General features: G+C 40.0%; 1 protein-coding gene across 1 annotated transcript; it reads left to right on the top strand.

Annotated features, from left to right (window-relative positions):
- Nucleotides 1–2,973: 2,973 nt before the first annotated feature.
- On the top strand, nucleotides 2,974–17,964 carry LOC137651166 (uncharacterized). Its single transcript, XM_068384306.1, has 6 exons — nucleotides 2,974–4,579; nucleotides 4,826–4,941; nucleotides 5,868–5,999; nucleotides 8,233–8,427; nucleotides 10,801–10,917; nucleotides 17,743–17,964. The coding sequence occupies exons 1-6, from the start codon at nucleotides 2,974–2,976 to the stop codon at nucleotides 17,962–17,964; spliced, it is 2,388 nt and encodes a 795-aa protein (XP_068240407.1).
- The last annotated feature ends 872 nt before the right edge of the window (nucleotides 17,965–18,836 follow it).

The following is an 18,836-nucleotide window of genomic DNA, read 5'->3' on the forward strand; positions in this document are numbered from 1 at the left end:
CTTCCAAAATATAATCGTTTTCAGACTTCTACATAAGAGTTAATCCCTGCAAGATTGATTACTCTACGATTAAAATTGTGGCCAAAAACCTGTTCACAAACACAAGCACACAAATAGGGAGTAAAACATAACCATCTCCTAACTTCGTTGGCGGATTGGACTATATAAAACCTGTTCAACTAAACAGTCTACTAAGCTATGCATATTTAATACCAATATGGAAACCTTTGACAATATGATTTCTTTGTTGATGAACTACAGTGCGTTGAAATGAATAGATAACACATGTCTCTTTTCGTATTTAAAGGTTTAAAGACAGTGACATTGCCCTACCAAGCAGGACGATGCCCTAGAGACTGCCCAAGCCCCGTCTCCACCCAGGCTAGGAGCAAGGAGGGCCAAGCAATGGCTACTGATGACTCAGCAAATAGACCTATATGCTCCCTAAACACCCCATCCTTAGCTCACAAGGATAGTGAGGTTGCAGCGACCAATGGAACTAACGAGTTTGAGCGGTACTCGAACCCCAGTCTGGCGATCACCAGACAAGGATGCTATCAACAGGCCACTTATTCATAGATTTTCATTCTTTATAAATAATTCATATTCTTGTGTCAATCCCAACCATCTGACAAAGAAAACGGAGCAAATTAACAATCAACTCTAAAACACATTGAGCATAACTTATTTATTAACTTTAGAATTCAATGTATAAGATTAGATTTATAACAATTCTTACAATGAAAACAATCCCAACTAAAAGGATATTCAGTAGAACGCAGACCTCCATTGCAGCAGCTTTTTTCCTCGACCTTTTGCTCAACTTTGACCATGACCTTTGATCTAGGACTCAAAATTTAATCTCTTCCACATTTGAACATAATTAATCCCTGAAAGTTTCACTACTCTATGAGTAAAACTGAGGCCAGGAAGTTGTTCACAAACAAACACCCAGACAAACCGGGGTGAGAACATAACCTCCTCCCGACTTCGTTGGAGGAGGTAATCAAGAAAAGTTTAGACTATATAAAACCTGTTCAACTAAGTAGAGCGTAGAACTCCCCCCAACGGCAGCTTATCTTAACCTTTTGCTCGACCTTGACCTTGACCTTTGATCTAGGACTTTCAAAATTGAATCGCTTCCACGTCTCAACATAACAATTTATCCCTGAAAGTTGTTCGCAAACAAACAAACAACCGGACAAACTGGGGCGAAAACATAACCTCCTCCCAATTTCGTTGGGGAAGGTAATTAATCGTTCACTCGAAACAGCCCTTTAGTTCTCTTGTTCATAATATCTGAGTTTCATAAATACAAGTAAATTTACAATGTCGCATCCGCATTGGTCACACTCGGATGACAAGTTTCTGCTGGCTGGCCAACACCATCCATATTGAGACGACTGTTTGATACCCTTGACAGTGAAGCATTTGTTGACTGAATGCCCCACTATAGCTCAGAAAGAAATGGATATCTGTTAGAGGCTCGGGGTGAGGATGGCAGATTCATCCTTGCCAAGATTCTTGGGCATGATGTGTCGTACAATGTCAGTGGCATTTTTAAATTGATATCAGAAGCAGGTCTTCTTAATGCTATTTAACTTTTATAACATATTTACTTTTCTGGTTTTAATTGAATATTCTTTTAATCTTTATTTATAATAAACGATATCGGTGTTAATGACCTCCAATGTCAGGATACCAGAGAACTTCAAATCATTCACTCTCTCTAAACTCGGCAGATGTCGTCATGGCAACGTTCCAAAGGGATGGCGTGCCATCCAGTAAGACGTACTTGAGGTACCTTGGTGACATCCCTGACCTCACCGCCGTCACCGTCTGCTTCAGGATGCATCTTCTCCAGGCTCGCGAGGAGATCATGGTCGTGTCCTACTCGACGCACGACCATGACAATGAGTTCTATGTCGGTAATTACAATAAAACTTCCTAAAGTTTGTGGTTTGACGTAACATCTACAGCACTTAAGGGTACACTCGGGCACACTATTCTATCTTATTTCTCTTCCTCTTTTTTTTAAAAAGTTTGTATAGTTTACATATGAAATATTCATTTTTAATATTGTTACTGTTCTTAAAATATTTTATATTAATTGTTAATTACATTTCTCGTAGTTTCCTTATTTCCTTTCCTCACTGGGCTATTTTCCCTGTTGAAGCCCTCGGGCTTGTAGTATTCTGATTTTCCAACTAGGGTTGTAGCTTAGCATGTAATACTAATACCAATACTGTCGGATAATGAGCTGAATACCGCATAGCAGAAGTAACACCAGATTTTGATAAATTTTCGCCTAGTGTTTATTGAATTTAGAAAGTAGCGTATCATTTATTTTCTAGTTAAACGTTAGCCAATTTATCAATAACTTCTACATAAACTTATCAACAATGACACCTGATAAAGTCAAATATAGATTGCGTGCATATTTTGAAAAGAACAATGTATCATTCAGTTCTCTCTTGACATAAAATCACATTTAGATCAAGTGGGAAAAACAATAACGTATTAATAACTTTCATAGTTGTAAAATGTCATTTAATTTCGTGATTCTGAAAAAAGGTTTATATAGAATTTATTTTCAAACAGTTACAAATAATCCTTTTGTCAAGATACAAGAAGTATCCAAAAATTAATAGAATTTAAGCTAAAGTTTTGCTAGGGAATGAACGACGGTATTTGAAATGGGAAATGTACCATTAAAACTTTTAATAGATAATACCACATTATGAGTTCCATTTCTTAAACTTTATGTATCGATTCAGTTTTACATAACGCTTACAACTTCAGGCTTATTTCAAAAGTGGTCCGTGACAAAAAAAAAATATAAATAGTTATAGAAAAAAATTGAAAGTATCTATCATTGAGGTGATGTTTCCTCCAGGCTATTAAAGTTTCATTTCAGGTTTCGACTACAGAAAGAGAATTCTCATGCTTCATTGCTGTAGCAATAAATGGGAGATGGAAGTGAGTATTGGATTTGAACTGAGATACTGGACGTCCATCTGTGTTGCAATTGACCTGAATATCGTAAGCTCTGAAGTTGTCCAAGATGGAGACGTCATAGTAGGTCGCCATAGTGAAAAACGGCCAGGGGAACTCATGATTCGCGGAGGTGGTCAGCTCTTCATTGGACAAGAGCAGGATAACCTTGGTGGAGGTTTCAACGAACTTCAGAGCTTCCGTGGGTCTCTGGCTGATCTGAGAATTTATGCAAAAAAACTGGCGACTGGAAAGACGAAGAGATATACAAGTTGCCAGTCCTTCAGCGTTTCTCAGGAACCTTTACTCGAATTCAGAAATATTTCTACAACATTTGAAGTTGGTGAAGTTGAAATAGAAGATTTTAATGGGGCATCATTGTGTTCCAAAAAGAAGAAATTTGACTTTGTATTTCCTGAACCCCGTCTGTTCAATGAAGCCGAAATGCTTTGCCGGGCATTGGGTGGAAGGATGAAAGTTCCAGTAAACAGAGATGACAACAGAGAACTTCTACAACTGTCAGCGCCGCACACCAATTCTTGCGCAAATGGCCACGTGGACACACTATGGCTTGGCGTAAGGGGAAACATAACAGATGAATCTTTTTACGACACTTTCACCAACAGGAAAATAACTTATCAAAACTTCGAGAAGAATGGTGGCAAACCAATTGAAGAGCCAGAAACTTGCGTCACTATCAAAGGAAGTCAAGACATTGTGGAGAGTGCCCGGGGAATATGGGTTTCTAAAAAATGTGATTTGGAACGGTGTGTCGCTTGCCATTTTCTCAAGTTGCCATTCGTCAGAATAAGAGGACTGTGTGGGAAAACAGAGTTTGATAAACATTACTTCATTAACAATGATAATAATACAATCAACTTTATCGGTGCCTTCTATTCTAAAATAATGGCACATCCCCCAATGAAGAATGACTCTAAAACGGGTGACTTTGGGTACTGGATGATAAGCAAAATTGGCCGGCCGGAAATAAATGCAAAACTATATAAAAAATCACCGACTCATTATCCAACAGGAGAGAATAGGTGGGTAGTTGAAAATGACGTGTGTGGCAAAAGCGAAGTCACTCTCAGAATGACATCCTGCAAGGAACAAGAGTTTTCCTGTGACGATGGCAAGTGCATCCCCCTTCCAGAGCGCTGTAACATGGAAGCCAACTGTTTAGATGGCTCTGATGAAATAGACTGTAGTTTTCTAGTGTTTTCTGAAGGATATGATGAGAAGAAGCCCCCTCCACGCCAAAACCAGATGAGTCCCGTTAATGTGTCCATCCATACGGCCATGCTCTCTGTAAGAGCCTTTGACCTCACTGGATTTAATTTCGTTGTCGAAATAGAAGTTCGCATATCTTGGCATGATGCCCGTCTTAAGTTTCATCACCTCAACGATGCAGATTTTCTCAACGTCATTTACCTTGATGACAAAGAATCCCAAATGCCTTGGATGCCGACGGTAGAATTCTTAGGAGACGCTTTTACGTCCAGTGACGTCACAGACAGGCGGTCAAGTCTCTTGGTACATCGCGTGACAATGCCTCTACCTGACAACGACGAAAGGCTGTTGGAAGGTAGGTACATTTTCTTGGTCAGTCTGCCTTTCTACCTGGATAAAACTCTATATGATATGCATTTGTTTATGTGCCTAAAATGAAGAAGTAAAATTTACAGACGATTGTAAACTAGAAAACAAATTTAGAAAGGTGACACTAATTCAGCAGGTAGATCGTAGATGACATCAAATATAGAGCAATCTCTTTATCAGGCAATTGTGTCACATGATTTTTCAGTAATCAACCTGTCTATCTTTCTCACAGACGAAATCTTCGAAGGAAAGGACAATCCTTTAGTTCTTCTGAAGAAGCTGACCGTGAAGACGTCTTGTCAGTTCGACCTCATCACGTTCCCCTTTGACACGCAGACATGTCGGTTGGTGAGTGTTCCTCATTGAGAACTTTTTATTCCTATGTGTAGCCTCCTGGCCAGTACAATATTAATGTGCTAGCCTTGCATTTGCATGGCAGCACATCGATCCTAGCCCTGGACCGTCAGTTTAAGCTGTTTGCTGGGGAGGCCACTGCTATGGTTGGGCACCACATGGGGGATTAGGATTGCTCGGCTGACGTTCTGGTGAACATCTACTCTGAGGAAACTGTAACTGAAACCAGGTGTCTGGCTTCAGTTACAGTTTCATCAGAATAGATACTCACCAGAACGTCAATCAGGCAAGCCCAGCCCCTACTGTGATGCCCAACCACAGCAGTGGCCTCCCTGGTAAACAGCTTAAATTCACGGTCCCGAGCTGGGATCGATCTGCTGCCATGCGAATGCTAGGCGAGCACATTAATACTGTACTAGCCAGGATATATATATATATATATATATATATATATATATATATATATATATATATATATATATATATATATATAATCATATATTCTATATATTGAATATATAATTATATATGTACATATGCTATATATATTATATATATATATATATATATATATATATATATATATATATATATATATATATATATATATATATATATATATATATATATATAATTATATATATAAACATATATGAATATATATATATAGATATATATAATCATATATATAAATATATATAATATATATATAAATATATATAATATATATATATAATTATATAAATACATATGATATATATATATGTATATATATATATATATATATATATATATATATATATATATATATATATATATATATATATATATATATATATATATATATATATATATATATATATATATATACAGGGAGATATAAAGTGATGAATAATAATTCAATCTACGTGACCTTTCAGGGTGTCGTACTCTCGGGTGTCACAAAGGATTACATAGCTCTGGTCCCCGACGGTAAAGGAGTGAGTTATCTGGGAAATCGTAAATTACTCGAGTACTTCCTGACTGAGGAGAAAATGATTCGTCACGATGAGGTAGGTCTTTTACCTTAGATTACCTTAAAACTCTTCACAATTTCCTTAAATTTTAAGATAGTAAAACCGAAATTACCTTATAATTACCTTAAAACTATGAAAATTACCTCAAACTATGATAATTACCCTGAAAGTTTGAACCCTAGAAAAAAGAACAACTTGAAAAAGATAATTTTGGTCAATCATTTTTACATTAGGATTGATAATTTTCATATGTAACCTCTATCTTAAATAGCTGACTTTGTCAATTCGATCGTTCGGAATTTTATATTATATTACTCTTCTAATTTACATAATATTGAATTTCTAAGAGTCTGGTATCTTATAACTATTTTTATCTTTAGTAGTCATGAAGCCGGAACAATATATCTTGCTAATTTATATTATATTCAGAAATAAAAGAGAAAATAATTTCCTATTAATGAGATTAGTTAATGTCGGAGTGTCAAGAGATTTTAAAGGTTGCTCATGAATGGCGGAAGCAAAGGGCAGTGACATTCCCCTAGCAAGCAGGACAATGCCCAAGAGACTGACATACATTTGATCAGTGTCCAAGTCCCCTCTCCACCCAAGCTAGGACTAGGGAGTACCAGGTAATGGCTTCTGATGACTCAGCAGATAGACCTATAGGCTACCCCAAAACCTCCATCCTCAACTTACAAGGATGGTGAAATTGCACACACTAAAGATGAGCGGGAGTCGAAGCCCAGTCTGGCAATCGCAAGTCATAGACGTTACCGCATGGGCCACCACAGCCCTTGCAGTTCCTTTGTTAAAAGAGCAGTTGCATCATCTCAAGATGGCCTAGGAACCCTTCACCACTGGCAGCTTAATTCTCCTTTGAAGGTTCCATCGACTGATGGGCTAAAGAAGCTTCCTTAGGGAAAGCATTGAGGCAAGAATCAGGTTTCTTACTTTTGCGACTTTGGTAATCCCCTACTACTGGGTCGCCTGTTAGCTATTCAAGGTTTCTCCTTGCCTTCTGGCATTAGGCATCTCGAGTCGAGCTTGTGAGCTTGGGCCCTTACCCAAGACTTCCTCTCAGATTAATAATTTCATAAAGCAAGCATATAGTTCTTCATAGGATGGGGCTGTACTGTAGGAGCAACTTTGCATTGGGACTAGCAGATCTTGAAGGTTACTCATGAATGGCAGAGGCAAAGGACAGTGAGAATGCCCTAACAGGACAATTCCCTAGAGACTGACCATATCTACATATGATCAAAACGCAAGGACCCTCTCTACTCAACCTAGGACCAGGGAGGGCCAGGCAATGGCTTCTGGTAACTCAGCAGGTAGACCTTAGGCATCCCAAACCCACCACTCCATTCTTAGCTCACAAGGATGGTGAGGTTGCAAGCACTACAAGAAACTATCGAGCTTTAGCGGGTCTTGACCCTCAGTCCTGAAGATCGTGCCACTAGATATTATCATCATATTATAACGGTTGCAACACTATAATAGTGGGCATACTACTATACCCAATTTTATTTAATGAGGCGCATTTGCACTGACTCACAGCGGTGCCCTTTTTGCTGGGGAAAGTTTCCTGATCGCTGATTGGTTAGAGTCATCTAGTCCAATCAATCAGCGATCAGGAAACTTTTCACAGCTAAAAGGGCACCGCTGCGAGTCGGTGCAAATCTGCCTCACTAAAAACAATTGACTATAATGTGCAGGTGCAAAGTGCTGTAATCTACAGAGAGTTCAATGTCACTAGTTACCTACTACACAGACAGCACAGCTTCCAAACTTTTATTTTTAACTTCCGTGGCTTGTCTAATATGTCTGGCAACTTCTTTGGTGGGTGATTTTAGCTTCTTTAATTCTATGCCACTGCTAATTTTCATTAATTCTTTTATAGCTAAACATATTGTTATTGTTATTGTTAGTAGTAGTAGTAGTAGTAGTAGTAGTAGTAGTAGTAGTAGTAGTAGTATTAGTAGTATTAGTAGTAGTAGTATTAGTAGTAGTAGTAGTAGTCATTGTTATGGCTCTATAACATTCAGGTTTTCTTTATACTGTATCTTCCATTTCAGTGGTTATTATTATTATTATTATTATTATTATTATTATTATTATTATTGTTATTATTGTTATTACTACTATTATTATCATTATTATCATTATTATTATTATTATTATTATTATTATTATTATTATTATTATTATTTGGTATCACAGTTATGAATTAATTTCATTACAATATTCTTGAATCGTTTCACTATTTCAGGGGAACTTCAGCGGCCAGGTTATAGAATTAATGTTCCAAAATCTCTCCACATTCTACGTGACTTCAACATACATCCCAACATTCATCATTGTTGTCATTGGTTATCTGGTCTTCTTCTTCCCGGTGGAAGACTTTAACGAAAGAGTCATGGTCGCTTTGACGGCTCTCCTCGTCGAAGCAGCTTTCTTCACTCAGGTCAGTCAGTGGCAAGTTTCTTCTTTTCTTGATCTCCTTTTATTCCAGATTTCTTCCACATATCATCAGTCAACAGCTGTCCTCTTCCTCTTGGACCAGATTTAGAGCTATTTTCTTCAATCAGGTCAGCCATTGGCAAGGTTCTTCTTCTCTTGAAACCCTTTTATTCCAGATTTCTTCTCCACATCATCAGTTAATTCCTGTTGGACCAGATTTAGAGCTAATTTCTTCACTCAGGTCAGTCATTTGCAAGGTTCTTTTTCCTCTTGAACAACATTTAGTGCCGCTTTCCTTTTCTTTCTTTCGTTCTTTCTCTACTCCTTTCTTTCTTTGTCTTTGTCGTCTTTAGCCATCCTCCTTTCTTCTTTCTTTGTCCCTGTCCTTTTTATCCTACCTTATTTCTTTCTGCTTTCTCCAACAAGGTCAGCAGTAGAATTTTTTTCCTTCCTCTTGGACCAGATTTGGTGCTGCTTTCTTCCCAAGATTAGTCATTGGCAACTTCCTTCTTCTTGAAGCATATCTAGTGCTGCCATCTTCACCTGGGTAAATCGTTAACACATTTCCTCTTCCTCTTAAAGTAGATGTTCTTGCATTCTTCACCCACGTCAGAAAGAGGCGACTCTCTTCTTCCCTTTGAACCGTTTTTAGATTTTAGTTTGTCATCCATCTAAAAGCCACCAGAGATAATTGATCTTAGTTTGTCATCTCAATACTTTATCTTGTTCCATACAAGTCATAGAGATTAAAGGGGACTTTTATCTGTTGCGCTGTACAAGATTACGATGAAATTAATTATCCAATCACATTTTCTTTCTGTAGCACGCCAAATCCTTATGGACTAAGGACAATATGCAGATGGTAGCTTATAGCTTTTCCAACTAGGGTTGTAGCTTAGCAAGTAGTAGTAATAATAATAATAATGATAATAAGGATAATAATAATATTAATAATAATAATAATGATAATAATCTTATCACCAAGATATATTATAAAAAAGGATAGGAATATCTAAATTAACTCTTAATGATTCCCAAAGGATGTACGATATACTTAGGAACAGTTATTTAGTTGGTGAAGGAAAATACAGTAAAAGTAATTATTTCGGTAAAATCACAGTTTCGAAGAACACTGGATTTCTATAAAGATAATTTGCCTACCTTCTACAGTAATTTTTCAACGAACTATACCTTTATTTCTGTTGCTAATTAGTATTTTTAGAAATACAAAAACACCAAAGAACAAAATAAGCCTTCTAACTCAACCACACCTACCTAACCTAACTAAGGGACAGGACCCTCCTTACTTATCTACCTGCGAGTTTCTAAAACCACCCACCCTCCATTAACCTCACTTATGACTCCTGAAAACTCCGATAGAAATGTTGCATGTATTGGTTATCCACTTTACTTAAATATAATCAGGAGTTGCAGGTGTACTATAGTCCATTTCTTTTAGCGAGACATATTTGCACCGACTCGCAGCGGTGCCCTTTTAGCTCGGAAAAGTTTCCTGATCGCTGATTGGTTGGACAAGATAATTCTAACCAATCAGCGATCAAGAAACTTTTCCGAGCTAAAAGGGCAACGCTGCAAGACGGTGCAAATATGACTCGCTAAAAGAAATGGACCATAGTTCTATCGCTCGTGCAACCAGTAGCTCACGGGCAATATAAATTTCTAAGAGGGAAGATGAGAATGAGGTAAAGTTCTTTTAGAATCAATCACAAATGTAATTATACCGTCGTCTTTTCTTACACTTAGGACACTAATTCACATCCATGGGAGGAACTGAATGTTCACAATTAAGCCTATATACTAGATGGCTTCACCTATAATCATTGCGAAACTGCGAAATCATGAGATAACCTGAAAATAAAACTAGGCCTACATAAGACTAGGCCTACGTGCAATTGCACCAGCAATGCGGAATCCATGGCAGTCAAATAAGCTAGTTTCTTAGGATGACTGGTGAATTTCAAAGTCGCAGTGAATTGAGAATTATTAAAACAAAGGAACCAATCAGGTTTCATAATTTTTACCGTACGAACAGTTCAGAACTAAAGAGAATTTTTACATTGAAAAAAAAAGAGAATCCCAATTCGAGTAATTAATGTCCTTGAGATAATATTCATCATCAAATATTTAGAATTTTAAATACATTAGAGTATCAACTATTTCTTGCTTCCTCCTCTTTTTCTTCTTCTATTGTTTTTTTTTTTTTTTTCATTTGTGTGGGGATAAGGACAGTTGCCTCCTTTGTGGAGGATCAACTATCTCAAAAAGCTATCATTACCAATAAAAAAAGAATGAAATATAAGATGTAGGCCTATTCTGTAATAGTGAGAGTTTCTTACCAGATTATATTTGCTTTCAGATGAGTTCATCCATTCCCCAGACAGCGTACTTGAAACTCGTTGACATCTGGTTTGTGTATTGCATCATCAGCCTCTTTTTGGTGGTCGTCACAGTGGTTTTCATCAACTGGTGTAAGGTAAGAAGAGAGTAAAGTTAGTTGACTACGTATTGTGAACATTCGTTTACTTTAGGAGAAAATCAAAAGACAGTGGCTATCATTGTGATGTGTGTGTGTGTGTATATATATATATATATATATATATATATATATATATATATATATATATATATATATATATATATATATATATAGGCCTATATATATATGTGTGTGTATATATATATATATATATATATATATATATATATATATATATATATATATATATATATATATATATATATATATATATATATATATATATGTGTGTGTGTATATATATATATATATATATATATATATATATATATATATATATATATATATATATATATATATATATATATATATATATATATATATATATATATATATATATATATATATAATATATGTATATATATATATGTATGTATATGTATTGTAAGGACACTGAGACAAGCGTCATAAAGGTCAACTGATACTTTATTCAAATGTGCATGGGAGTATATTACAAGGTGCGGACGGAAAGGTAGGATGGCGCTGGCGCCAAATCAGAATGAATTGCCCGCCAAAATATATGTGTTTTCTTACACTTACAAATATACGAATTATGAGTTAACAGAAACATGTAATGAAATGATACATATGTCAAAATGTAGCTCTGATAGAGTGGAATAAATATACATGGGAAACCACGGTGTGGCAAAGGGAGAATTCAAATAAATGAGCAGTTTGTTGATTTTCTGGACGACGAAGGGAGCGGTGTCCTTACAAGTACTCTCCCCCTAAGAAATCGGGCGGCGTAGAGGGCTGATGATCAATCTTCGTATCTCTTCGGGCGTCGGAGGGTTCCTCTTGTTTTTTTAACAGAGGGGCGCGCCGGCGGTCCGCGTAAGGATCTCTCCCTCTTGTCGTCGTTTGATGATTTTTCTTTCATTGGGTGCCTTGTTTTGAGGTGGAACTCTGGATCTGTCAGGTCCGGCGGAGGCGGTGTCGCTTCCTTCGAGTAATGCTGGTTTCATGCAGTCTATTGAGACCCAGTCCTCTTGGCCATAGACGTCGAGAAGGAAGGCTTTCGTTGTCCTCTTAATTACCCGGTAGGGGCCTCGAAAAGGTCTAGTTAGTGGTTGTCGATGAGCGTCGACACGGACGAAAACGTACCCGCAGTCATCCAGGTTTTTTGGCTTGAAGTGCTTGGTTCTGTACTGGTAAGTTTTGAGACATGGCCTGAACTTCCTGGCGATGTCCCTTAGGTGATCCAGCTGCGTGTCGTCGGTTGATGAGGGAAAGAATTCGCCAGGAACTGCGAGCGCCTCCCCGTAAACCTTTTCGGCGGGCGAAAGTTCGCCGTCTGCGCGAGGGGCGGTGCGAAGGCCGAAGAGTACCCAAGGAAGTCGTGATTTCCAGCCCCGTCGGTGCAGCTCACCATCAGGAACGCCTTGAGGGCGCAGTGAGTTCTTTCAACCATGCCGTTTGCCGCGGGGTTGTATGCCGTGGTGCTGTGGAGCGTCGTCCCCATCAGGTTCGCCATATTTCTGAGAGGAAAGCGGGGCCTCTGTCTGTCGTGATGTCGTCAGGAACGCCAAACCTGCTCACCCAGCTTGACAGGAGGGCTTCGGCGCATGCTTGAGTCGTAGCTTCAGTCATCGGCGATGCCTCCAACCACCTTGTGGAGCGATCGATGATCGTAAGCAGATAGCGAGCAGATCCAGAAGGGGGCAATGGTCCCACGACCTCGATGTGTATGTGACCGAAACGTCTTTTTGGCTGGGGGAAATCGCCTACCCCCGATTCAGTGTGACGGCTGACTTTGCTTGACTGGCAGTTGATGCATGACTTCGCCCATTCCCGGGCGTTCTTTTTTATCCCTGGCCAGACAAACTTCTCAGACAGAAGGCGAGCGGTGGTGCATCCTGAGGGGTGTGAAAGTCCATGGATGATATCGAATATTTTCCTTCTGCAGGAGGCTGGTATCCAGGGACGTGGGCGGCCGGTGCTGGTGTCGCAAAGAATAGTTACTCCTGCTGGTCCGAGGGGAATCGCACTTATCTTGAGAGCGGATGGCCCCGTCAGGTGATCCTGTGCTTCTCGGTCGGTGCGTTGTTCGGTTGCGAGATTGGCGTAGTCGATTCCCAGGTGGATTGCGTCAATTTCAATCCCTGAAAGGGCGTCCGTGACTGGATTTTTCTTTCCTGGGACATAACGTATGGTGCACCCGAATTCGGCGATTGTTGCGAGATGACGTTGTTGTCGGGAGGACCATGCGTCAGTCGATTTCGTAAAAGCGTGTACGAGGGGTTGATGGTCCGTCGCAATTGTGAAGGGAGTGCCCTCCAAGATGTGCCTGAAGTGGCGGACGGCGAGGTAGACGGCGAGGAGTTCCCTATCGAAGGTGCTGTATCTTGTTTCGGCGGGTTTCAATTTCTTGCTGAAGAATGCCAGCGGTCGAGGAGAACCATGGACGAGTTGCTCCAGCACAGCCTCACAGGCGACATTGCTGGCGTCAGTCGTTAGTCGCAGGGGCGCGTTACCGTCGAAATGAGCCAGGGTGGTGGCATTCGCGAGGGCATCCTTCGTCCGGGCGAATGCCTGTTGCTGGGGCAAACCCCACTCGAGTTTTTTCGCTTTTCCTTTCCTTTCAAGATGTTGTCGAAGGGTGACAGGGTTTGTGCGATGTTGGGGATGAAGCGCCTATAGTGATTGACCATCCCCAGGAACTCCTGAAGTTGGCGGATGGTCGTAGGTATCGGGAACTTTCTGATGGCGTTGATCTTCGTTGTCATGGGTTTTACCCCGCACGAGGATACGCGGTGACCAAGGAAATCCACTCCTTCTGCACCGAACATGCATTTGTCGAAACGTTCGACCAGGCCATTCTCCTGTAGGCGTTTGAGGACGGTGCAGACGTGCCTCCGGTGTTCCTCCTTGGCTTTCGAGAATATCAGGATGTCGTCGACGTAGCAGACGCAGAAAGGTAGGTCACCCAGAATGCTATCCATTAGTCGTTGGAAGGTTGCCCCGGCGTTGCGTAGACCGAAGGTTGAGTATGCGAAGGTGTAGGATCAAAACGGCGTTACAATGGCAGTTTTCGGGATGTCTTCCGGAAATACGGGGACCTGGAAGTAAGACTTGAGGAGGTCCATCTTGGTAAAATACTTCGCACCGTGAAACGCGTTCGTTAGGTCCTGCATGTTGGTCAGCGGGTAGTGATCGGGCGTTGTGATGAGGTTGAGGCGCCTGTAGTCGCCGCAAGGTCTCCAGGACCCGTTCGGCTTTTTTACCATGTGTAGGGGCGATGCCCAGGAGCTCAATGCTTTCTTACAGATACCCATGTGTTCCATGTCCTCAAAGGCGCGTTTGGCATCCTTCAGTTTCTGGGGCGGTAGGCCGCGGAATTTGGCGTGAGTAGGAGGTCCTGTCGTTGTGATGTGGTGGTAGATCCCGTGCTTGGACGGGGAACCTGGCGAGTGTCGGAGCTCGGGCTTGAAAACCTCGGGAAATTCTTGTAGGAGGTCGGCGTAAGGGTGCGTCGTTACGGCGGATACGGACATTGTTGCAGGGCCGTGTTCTAGGGCGCGGGACTGGCAGGTTCCCGTGTCGATGAGACGTTTGTTAGCGACATCGACGAGGAGTCCGTGGTCGGCGAGGAAATCCGCACCGAGGAGGGGGCGATTGACGTCAGTGATGGCGAAGAGCCAAGAATACGAACGGCCCATGATAGATATCTTGAAGGTCCTAATCCCATAGCTCCGTATGGGAGATCCGTTGGCGGCGATGAGTGAAGGAGCGTTTTTGTCAGGACCACGGTCTAGGTCGGACTTGGAAGGTGGGAACGTTGACTGCATTGCGCCGGTGTCTACCATGAGTCTACGGTTGGAAATGGTATCGAGGATATAGAAACTATTCTTGTTTTGGTTACCTGCGGCTGCGATGGTGGCAAGTGGATGCTTCTGGCATCGTCTTCTAGGGAAACTGCATGGTGCTTTACATTTCTTGGCATCGCTGCCAAACTGTTGGTGGTAGAAGCACTATGCTGGGTTAGTCCTAGGGTTCGGTCGTATTGGTTGCGGCTGTTTCTTTCTTGATAGAACGTTGATCTCGTCGTCCTCAGGGGCCGTTGCCGAGGAGTCTATGGAAGAGCAGCTGCTGAAGGAGGAGAACGAAGGCGGTGTTGACGATGATGCTCCGAGGCGAGATGCTTTGGAGGCCTCGTGGAGCTTCTGAGCCTTCGAGAGGAGTTCGATCATCGGGAGCGTGTCGGCGTCTGTCAATTGGGCCCTTACGTCCAGTGGTAGGCGTCGAAGAAAGATCTCGCGAGATAAGCTAATCTCACGTCGTCGGCCATTGCTGTTTGTTTCAGGGAGCAAGAGCAGGCTGGTTAACTCGTCCCACGCCTCAACAGGTGAGGTGTCACCCATGGGCTTGCCGGCGAGGTCCAGGACTTTCTGTGCCCTTGCTGAGACGGAGAGGGAGTAGATACCGATGAGTTTCGTTCTCAGGTCTTCGTATGAAACTTGGCTGGCCTGGGCGTCGAGCCATGGGGAAATTTTGTCGAATACCTCTTCAGGTATGGAGGTGAGAGCGATGTCAGCCCTGGCGCAGGAGTCGCTGAGTCTAGCGACACGGAAGTGTACGTCTGCTCTCAGGAACCAGGAAGCGGTGTTGTGTTGAGAAAAGGGCGGCAGTTTGACTTTGGGCGTGGAGGCAAGGCCGTTGGGTGCGATGGGCGTGTTGCTTCCTGCATTGTGGCCAGACGACGAGTCGGCGAAGAGGTGAGAAGTTGATATGTCGGTTAAGCTCATCCTACTGCCTTACATGCACCGAAGTGTGGGAGAACCAAAGGCAGGCTCATGCCTAAGGTAACGGAGTATAGAGAAGGTAGCAAGGCCGTAATAAGTCCGTTGATGGCAAAGCCAAAACCGCTGATGCTACTTTCAACTCCGGGGTCACCAGTTGTAAGGACAGTGAGACAAGCGTCACCAAGATCAACTGATACTTTATTCAAATGTGCATGGGAGTATATTACAAGGTGCGAACGGAAAGGTAGGATGGCGCTGGCGCCAAATCAGAATGAATTGCCCGCCAAAATATATGTGTTTTCTTACACTTACAAATATACGAATCATGAGTTAACAGAAACATGTAATGAAATGATACATATGTCAAAATGTAGCTCTGATAGAGCGGAATACATATACATGGGAAACCATGGTGTGGCGAAGGGAGAATTCAAATAAATGAGCAGTTTGTTGATTTTCTGGACGACGAAGGGAGCGGTGTCCTTACAGTATGTATAAATGTAAATATGCATATATATACACACACACACACACACACACACACACACACACATATATATATATATATATATATATATATATATATATATATATATATATATATATATATATATATATATAGCCTATATATGCGTGTGTGTGACTAAGTGAGTGAACACCTGTAAAGATATATAAAAAAAAAAAAACCTAGCGGTTTAATTACCCTTCATTGTAGTCTCCCATCAAACTACTAACCAGATTCGTTTTCTGTTACATATTTTAAAATAGAAAACGAGTTTCTTGGATCAAGGTAGCCTCATAAAAGGCTTTGGTTGAATGTCATACTAAATATTGTTGATATGAAGACTTGATAGTCTTATTTCAAATAAGCTTTTTGTTACGGAAGGATAATTATTCGTATATGTCTACCTTTGAATGCACATATAATATTACTTAGTTTCTCAAACTACACACACATTTCTCTCTCTCTCTCTCTCTCTCTCTCTCTCTCTCTCTCTCTCTCTCTCTCTCTCTCTCTCTCTCTCTCTCTCTCTAAAACACATTAATAGAAGAGGAAGAAGAGCAAGAAGCAAAAAATTCTCAAGGTCAGGTAGATTAATACTCATTCTATCCATGTGATTTTAAATATTAAAATTAAAATAATCCTTACTGCCTGAAAACTAACGTTCATCTATGATTTCACATAAAAGATTATAACTTTGATTACCAAAGCGCCTCAGGATTCTGATATACTCAAAGAGACAGCACTAAATTATGGTCATTAAATTATTACTTTTGGGATTTCCATATCCAATATTATAGTAGGATTCACGAATTTCATATACATCCAGGAACTTGGGGAGACAATGAGTCCAGTAGCTGACATTACGACAGCATGCTATAAAGCCTGTTGTTATTCCTATTTCTATGACTATGGTGTTACTAAGTTTTTCTGTAGTATACATTATTTAATAGGATAACATAGCTATTTAATCAACAGCACTAAGTAAATTGTTCTTTTTGTCACAAGGATGTTACCTGCTACATCTACTGACAGATGCCTCTTTAGCTTGCTTTGATAATTTATTAATTCATCTAATTGGAGTAATTTTTTTTATATTAAATGGAAAAAAATACATTATTTTGGGCTCTAATCACAAATTTACGAGTATAATTGCAATGAATAGTTATTATACTGCAATGTTGCAACATTGCAAGGCAAAAAATTCGACTTCTCAGACATCCTCCTTTTCTCAGACTTTATTACGTTAAAGCCTACAAAGCTTCCAGAAGGCTAAAATTAATGGTTTTATTTCCTTGTTCATGAATTACCTTTTCATTTATTTATTTTTTTAGAAGAAACTACAACAATAAAGCTAATACGACAAGAGAGTCGTGATGATAATATCCAGTATGACCGTTTATAGCCAGATCGAATTATGTAAAAAATATTGAATGTCATTGAGGGAGAAGATTGTTGTGATAGTGTACCGAAGTTGACAAATCAAAACTCACAATTTCTCCTTTATACTCATTTCAGAAAAGTGCTCCTGGATGCCTTCTTGGAGTTGGGAAATACACCACCAGATCGGAAGCTCGTTTGACCAGCAGAAGGACAGCATTGGCTGCCAGGCTCAACACTTTGTGCAGGGTGGTCTGTCCCATTCTTACGGCTTTGTTCTTCGTCTTCTACTTGACCATGGCCGCTCTCATTGATATACCGAAGCTGCCAATTGACATAAATGCTATGCAGTTTACTTGAAGGACATTGATGATTGCCTTTCATTGGTTGTTTCTGCTTATAAGTGTACGAGCACATTTTTTTTTCTTTTTTATGAAATGACGCAATATGCTTTTATTCACAATTTTTTTTAATGTTAAAGAACATAAGCTCTATTTCATTGAGAAAAAAAAAGTGTGGTGTTATAATTAAATAGAAAAATACAATATTCAATAATTTTCTTCAAATAAAATATTTCTACTTTTCTGAAATTTAGCCACAAATAATTTTTGTGACCACGACAACGTTCCATATACGATCAGTAAGCAGTTTTTCACTTTGATCGAATTTTTATTTCTTTTTTTTTATTTTATGTTTCATCCTCGGGATATATCCAAGGAAAAAGAATAGCCTCATATAGTCAAATGAAAACCAAAGTTAATACAGGCTCATATGGTCAAATGAGAACCCAAAAGTAATACAGCCTCATATGGTCAAATGAGAACCCAAAAGTAATACAGCCTCATGTGATCAAATGAGAACCCAAAGGTAATAAAGCCTCATATGGTCAAATGAGAACCCAAAGGTAATACAGCCTCATGTGGTCAAATGAGAACCCAAAGGTAATACAGCCTCATGTGGTCAAATGAGAACCCAAAGGTAATACAGCCTCATATGGTCAAATGAGAACCCAAAGGTAATACAGCCTCATATGGTCAAATGAGAACCCAAAGGTAATAGAACCTCATATGGTCAAATGAGAACCCATATTCTTTAGCCTCATATGGTCAAATGAGAACCCAAAGGTGATTTATATTCCTCATTCACTGAAAAGATGGTTTCATCAATAGTAACAATCATTTTCTTTTCTTTCTCTCAGTGATTATCACTAATTTCTCATTTTCCTTTCAGGC

Source organism: Palaemon carinicauda, chromosome 12, assembly GCF_036898095.1.
Source record: "Palaemon carinicauda isolate YSFRI2023 chromosome 12, ASM3689809v2, whole genome shotgun sequence".
Taxonomy (NCBI): Eukaryota; Metazoa; Arthropoda; class Malacostraca; order Decapoda; family Palaemonidae; genus Palaemon; species Palaemon carinicauda.

Excerpts from the sequence above, each read along its gene's own strand:
- LOC137651166 (XM_068384306.1), top strand. The coding sequence starts at position 2,974 with ATGGAAGTGAGTATTGGATTTGAACTGAGATACTGGACGTCCATCTGT. Across the intron at positions 4,580-4,825 it reads CGACGAAAGGCTGTTGGAAG|ACGAAATCTTCGAAGGAAAG; the intron begins GTAGGTACATTT and ends TCTTTCTCACAG. Across the intron at positions 8,428-10,800 it reads AAGCAGCTTTCTTCACTCAG|ATGAGTTCATCCATTCCCCA; the intron begins GTCAGTCAGTGG and ends ATTTGCTTTCAG.